Source organism: Siniperca chuatsi, linkage group LG3, assembly GCF_020085105.1.
Source record: "Siniperca chuatsi isolate FFG_IHB_CAS linkage group LG3, ASM2008510v1, whole genome shotgun sequence".
Taxonomy (NCBI): domain Eukaryota; kingdom Metazoa; phylum Chordata; class Actinopteri; order Centrarchiformes; family Sinipercidae; genus Siniperca; species Siniperca chuatsi.
The window spans coordinates 32,392,377-32,399,512 of record NC_058044.1 but is presented as its reverse complement, the minus strand read 5'-3'; the positions used below and the strand labels follow the sequence as shown (position 1 = coordinate 32,399,512).

The 7,136-nt window shown below is 42.0% G+C and overlaps 1 protein-coding gene across 1 annotated transcript in view; it reads right to left on the bottom strand.

Annotated features, from left to right (window-relative positions):
• Positions 1–1,407: 1,407 nt before the first annotated feature.
• vegfc (vascular endothelial growth factor c) overlaps positions 1,408–7,136 on the bottom strand; it is a 130,914-nt gene continuing 125,185 nt past the window's right edge. The window contains exon 7 of the mRNA XM_044189913.1: positions 1,408–2,007. Coding sequence (XP_044045848.1) covers positions 1,899–2,007 — 109 coding nt within the window. The 3' untranslated portion in view covers positions 1,408–1,898. The remainder of the gene's footprint in view (positions 2,008–7,136) is intronic.

The following is a 7,136-nucleotide window of genomic DNA, read 5'->3' as shown; positions in this document are numbered from 1 at the left end:
ACGTTAACCTTAATTTGTACTCTGCCGTCTGCGTAGCTGCAGGGAGGACGACCCATTCCTGGAGAATGTCCAGGAAGGAAATGAGTAGGAAACAATAATATAGTCAGTTTTTGATAACATAGTTAAATCATAAAGACTCAACTATCCAAGATCCTCTGAATGTGGGAATTCTCTTTTAAACAAATATTTGTTAGTTTTGAAAAGCATTACTATGACAAAAATCAAACCCAGAAGAGGGATGAGTAAACTTGAAGGTGGTAAAAGGGAAAATGTGAATTTTATAGTGTCTTAAATGAGAAACCTGCTGTTGCCAAGTGTGGCTATATTTCTTAACTGCAAAAAGTGACCTATTGCATCCATATCTATAATATTTATTCCAATACAAAAACAAACAACCACGTTTTCTCTCTTAGATACAAACTGTGGCCTCTATCATTATCTCTTTCCAATACAATACGATATTATTTAATTTAATCTCCTTCAGAAACTAAGTTTTATATTTTGAACTCTGAGCAAATTCATACAGTGTGACATGATCATATATTGCACCAAGAAGCTTTTACATTAGCATACAAATCAAGAACATGGAAGTGAAAAAAAGAACACCAAAGTGGTTGAAATTGCTGTCATTCTTTCTTCTTCAGAATGACAAAGCAGGTAAGAATATCAGTGTTTGGTGTCATATGTAATACCCACAGTATATGATTAACTGTAGGTACACAGAGCCTACAATTTAAGTATAAAGAATATATCATTTTACATTCACCATTGTTTTCCAGAGAGAGACAGCAATATACAAAAAGACAAGAATAAAATGGGAAAGTACTTTGTCAACTAAGTAATAATTGTCACAAGGTGGGAAAGTAATTTGTCAGCTAAGTAATCATTGTCAGTAAAATTGGGGTGCAATTGGTGATGATTCTGTGGGTGAAATGAGGAATTTACTCAAACCTCACATATCAAACAAACACACACAAAGATCTTGTAAGGTCTCATCATCCTAAATCATCAGCTCATGTCACAGCTCTCTTTTTTAATTTTAGTGCTTATATATTTTCCACTTTAATCTCTCAGGTATAAAATCTCTTCACTTTGTCTGCGTTTGTCATTTTCACAAATATGAATACATTGAAATCAACAGAAGGAGAACCTGGGTGGTTCTTCAAGTACAAAATCTAGTCTTCACACTATGAGCAATAAAGATTTTACATTTGGCTTTTACCTTAAGGCCCAGATTTTACTGTTCAGCTTTTTACAAGCACTGTGCCAGTGTTTTTTTCTGATAATGACGTGGATTAAGATCAGAATAATCTCAGTATAATTTGCACCAGAACAGACAAACTAAGTTAACAATAGACAACATCCAGTATACTTTATTTTACTCATATACTATACATGATACAAAAATATTGATCACAGTTTATTTTCATGGAAAAAAGATTGAAATTACAATAAACAGAGGTTGAAAAATAACATTTAATAAATTATATAATCAATATCTGACATAAGAATACTGTGACATAATTAATACAAAAACCCCAAAAATATTTTAAAACAAATTAATTAGACAATACTTTAAAACAAGTGTTGAGTGTTGACTCTCTGTCTCTTTCAGTCCTTACTTCTGTTTCTGGCCCCCGATCAGCCTCTCTCCCATTAAAACATTCTCATAGCCAAATCAGTGCATTTCCCACCTTCAAATCACCAGAGTTTCCCATATCTGCACTCCAGTCACTAAGGTTTCCCCACAATAATCAGGGTCCGCACACTTAGCTGCCATCACAGATGATGGGGGATACTCATGACCAGCAGGTCTACAGGGGATGGGTGATGAATTCTACTTGTTAAGTTTGTTATTTGCTCATTAGCATCTCATTAGCATGCCATTAGCCTGGCGGTTAGTCCAGACGTCTCCAGTGGGATGGTATGCAGCGGCACACTTCCTCGCTGAAGGAGAAACCTGGTTCACATCTTCGCCTCCTTACCTCGCAGGGAGGCCTGAGACAACTGCAATGAAAAAAAAAACCTTTAGCTGTGTAATTAGCTTCAAAACTAATTACGCAACAGCAAAATGTCTAGAGCAGGTCATGTTAGGTAAGTAAAATACAGATAAATACAGATGAAACGTTGATTTGGCAGGATTGGGTCTCTTTCACAAATATAAAATGGTCTAACTTTGTGTGCAGAAAAAAATGAAACAATAATACCAGTGAATTCATGAACTGTGTATCAGACAGGTATGTTCTTACCCAGGTAAGTATGCTGGTGAGTCAAGATTATTCAAGTTAGTTGTCGTAGGCCTGCAACTTTCACCAATATAATAAACACCATGACTTCTACATATAAGAGAAACTCTTTTTACAGGGTTAGATATAGAAAGAGGTGGTTGTAATGCTCAGAAAACCCCAAATTTTGACATAGTTGAGTGGAACAAACAAAAGTTTTGTTATTCTTGCCAGCAGTGGTACAAACAAAGTAAAGTATGTCTTGAGGTTGGCGCTGGAAGAATGTGCTCAGTGCATAATGTGGCAATGTGCCTATTAGAATAACACTGCTAGATCATTAGATATCTTGTTTGCAAAGTTGAAATACTGACCATAGGGCAGCACACTACAGTAAAGCTCATGCTTTTGAGAGTGCTCATGCGCCAATGTGTATGCACCAACGTGCATGCTGCCTGTTGCCGTAGCTCTATCTCGTCGTCTTACTTTTTCGAACTTTTAGCTTTCCTTTTTCTTTCAAAATTGAGTAACTTGTGTGTAAGTATAATTTAAACTACGCTCTTTACTAAAATGAGAGTAGAAAGTGTTTTAGTACTTTTTTTCGCCATGGAACTTCTTCTCCTGCTACTTGGTCAGGGTACCACTGCAGATCAGCTGTTTGGCCGCATTGTTTACACCAGGGAACAGCTGATCGCACTGAAGCCGAGCGGCATGGCGCCCAGGACAACCGATGTCCCCACTGAGATCTGGAGGACGACACACCGAGGATGCAGAGGTGTAATGAAGCGGCGAGGGAAGAGAGAGGGGTGTAGACAAAAGAGACTTAAGAACAAGAGATTTAAACCGTGTCTGCCTTCTCTCGTAATGGGCAACGTGAGATCACTGGCGAATAAAATGGATGAGCTAACGGCGTTAGCCCGGAGTCAGACGGAGTTCCGTGAGTGTAGTTTGATGTGCTTCTCAGAGACATGGCTACACCAGGATATCCCGGATCATAACGTTTCCAACGACAGCTTTCAGGCTGTTCGGGCTGACAGGGATCACACCGGGAGCGGTAAGCGGAAAGGCAGCGGGCTTGCTGTTCTGGTTAACAACAGATGGTGTAACCCTGGTCACTCTACTATCAAGCAGAGTATCTGTAGCCCGGACATTGAACTGTTAGCTGTGGGACTCCGGCCATATTATCAGCCACGTGAATTTTCACATGCCATTGTTGTGGCCCCTCTGCTAACCTGGCATCGGCATGCAACGCGATTCACACCGGCAAAGCACAAATAGAGACTCAACACCCGAGTGCACTCATATTAATCTCGGGTGGCTTCAACCATGTCAGTGTTTCAACAACACTGACTAATTTCACCCAGTATGTGAGTTGTCCTACTAGAGAGGAGAGGACACTGCTGTATGCTAACATTAAGGATGCATACAGCACTTGGGAGGAGGTGAGGGCAATCCAGGCCGACCTGAAGGTGAAGATCAGGGAGGCCAAGGAGAAGTACAGGAGGAAGCTGGAGTGGAAACTCCAGCAGAACAACATGAGAGAGGTCTGGAGTGGAAGGAAGAGCATCACTGGCTTCAGACCGACTGGCAACAAACTTAATCTGTTCTTTAACAGATTCGACACACCGGCTCTTGCTCATCCCCCCTCTAACCCAGCTGCTGTTGGCCCTCAAGCTCCTCTGAGTACTCTGCTCCCCCCTCCCCATCAGGCTAACGGCCCTCTTCATCCTAATGACTCCCCCCCTCCCCCACCTGTAACCTCTGCTGTGTGCTACTGACCAGGTGAGAGGACAGCTGATGAAACTCCACTCAAACAAGGCTGCCGGCCCCCCGATGGAGTTAGCCCCGGGGTGCTAAAAGCATGTGCTCCCCAGCTATGTGGAGTCCTTCAACATGTCTTCAACCTGAGCCTGAGTCTTCAAAGGGTCCCTGTTCTGTGGAAGACATCTTGCCTCGTTCCTGTGCCGAAGATGATGCGTCCCAGTGGCTCCAAGGACTGCGGACCGGTGGCACTGACCTCCCACATAATGGAGGCCCTGGAGAGACTAGTGCTGGAACAGCTGCGGCCCATGGTCAGACCCCTCCTGGACCCCCTTCATTTCACCTACCAGCCCCAGCTGGGAGTTGAGGACGCCATCATCTTCCTACTGAACTGCATCCACACCCACCTGGACAAGCCGGCAAGCACGGTGAGGATCACGTTTTTTGACATCTCCAGTGCTATCAACACCATCCGGCCAGCCCTCCTGGGGGAGAAGCTGGCAGCGATGCAGGTGGATGCCCCCTCGTGTCCTGGATTGTTGACTACCTGACTGGCAGACCACAGCATGTGCGCCTGCAGCACTGTGTGTCGGACAGCGTCAGCAACACTGGGGCCCCTCAGGGGACTGTCCTCTTTCCCTTCCTCTTCACCATCTATACCACGGACTTCAGCTACCACACAGAGTCCTGTCACCTTCAGAAGTTTTCTGATGACTCTGCTGTGGTGGGATGTATCAGTGGTGGTGATGAGTCTGAGTACAGGGCTGTGATGGGTAACTTTGTCTCATGGTGCGAGGAGAACCATCTGCAGCTCAATGCGACAAAGTCTAAGGAGCTGGTTGTGGATCTACGAAGGGCCAAGGCGCCAGTGACCCCGGTTTCCATCCAGGGGTCAGTGTGGACATTGTAGAGTATTATAAGTACTTGGGAGTACACATGGACAATAAACTGGACTGGGCTAAGAATACTCAGGCTGTTTACAGGAAGGGCCAGAGCCGCCTCTATTTTCTGAGGAGGCTGAGGTCCTTCAACATCTGCCAGACAATGCTGAAGATGTTTTATGAGTCTGTGGTAGCCAGTGCTATCCTGTATGCTGTTGCATGCTGGGACAGCAGGTTGAGGGTAGCGGACACTAACAGACTCAACAAAGTAATCCGTAAGGCCAGTGACATTGTGGGGGTGGAGCTGGACTCTCTGGCGGTGGTGTCAGAGAGGAGGATGCTGGCCAAACTACATGCCATCTTGGACAGTGTCTCCCACCCACTCCATAATGTGCTGGTCAAACAAAGGAGTACCTTCAGCGGAAGAGTCATCCCCCCAAAAAGCACCACAGAGCGCCACAGGAAGTCATTCCTGCCTGTGGCCATCAAACTATTTAACTCCTCCCTCTAAGTGTTAGTCTATATGACCATAGGTCATTAAACTGGACATTGATAATTACATCTCTGCAATACTTGAGAGAATTGTGCAATATCCTGTGTTAATACTCCTGTGCAATATACTCTTTTCAGTTTAAAATTCCATATTTATTGATATTGATATTTATTCATACCTCTATTATTGCTGTGCAATATCCTCTGTCTCATTATAAATAAGCTACCCTTAACTTGGCAGTTCATGCACTATGACTTTATACCATATTATTATCATCAACCGGTAAACCCACTTTGTACTTCACACTTATTTTATTTTATACTTATACCCACTTGGTACTTAATTTATTTTCTGACCTGTATTATAGTATATTATATTTTTTTTTGTTTAGTACTTCTATTCCTGTGTGCACTGACATGAAAGTGAGCTGCTGTAGCAAAAGAGTTTCCCCTCAGGGATCAATAAAGTATTTCTGATTCTGATTCGAATGCAATGTTGAAAATAGAAACGGATTATCATCTGGAGAGCATGAATGTGCTCAGTAAATTTTGCTGCAATCAGCCCATTTCATTTCGTTTCTTCTGTCCAAGTTACCAATTTGATCATAAAATATATCCCTGTTCACTACAATGTAACTAAAATGTTATCCGTCCAGGATGTACTCTGTCTCTTTGCCAAAGTGTGCTGGGAGAGACTCCAGTCTCCACAAAACTTAACATGAAAAGTATTTCAGAAAATGAATGGAATAATAGATAATAACCTGAGCTAATTAAAGACCTGTCAATCAATGCTGAAATTGGTGTTATTTTGATGCTAGCCTTTTTTTCCCATTTCCATCACAAATTACAACTAGTGCTGTTAGTGAATGAAGCCCATTATCATATGATTAAAATACATCATATGATCCACCTATCATATGATTGCATTTATTGGATTGCACATTTATTGTAGAAACATTGATTGCAATGCTTTGTTAATGGAAAGCAGTCAACTTGAAACCTGATTCCAAAGTCATGTTCAGATCTCATTTCTCACCGGTGTGAATGAAAACTAAAGACTTACTTATTATCCTGTATTTTAATTTGGTCACTTTTGTATTTTAATTTGGTCTACATCCATGATTGTTGGATGTGGTCCATTGTTTCCCAGGAGCCTGCAGGTTTTCAGTACAGCCACACACTGCTGCAAATGATTGTGAACCACTGCTGCTGTACAAAGACAAACATTAACTACTTTCTTGTGTGTTCCAAAGGTCAAAGGTTAAAACTAAGGTTTAGATTTCATAGCAGTAAGATCTACAGCCTTCAGAACTACTATGTGATTTATATACCTTGCTTGAACCACTAGAGCTTTCACCAGAAGTTAGAAAAGTTGAAGAACTGTTTTACAGTTTCACTTCAAATGCAGTCATTGTTCTTTGGCATCATGAGAAAGTGTGGTCTAAATCTTGTTTCAGAGGATTTTTGGACATGGAAATGACTATACATGTAAGTCAGTATTGACCTCAAAATCAGCTTGAAGCCCAAAAACATTAGCCCAGAATCAAGGCCTGATTGTCCAACCTTCAAATGAGTACATGAGGAGTGGATCCATGGAATTCCAAGGAACAAATGAAGCGTTGGAGGGATGGAGTCCTGTTTTAGGTAGTACTTATGCACTTCATCAACATGACAAAGATTATGGGACTGGCGTGTAATTGCCACTGCATTTCTGGCTGCATGGGATGTCACTTGGTGGATGACAGAATATTTAGTCATGGTTATGTAAAGAGACCTATGA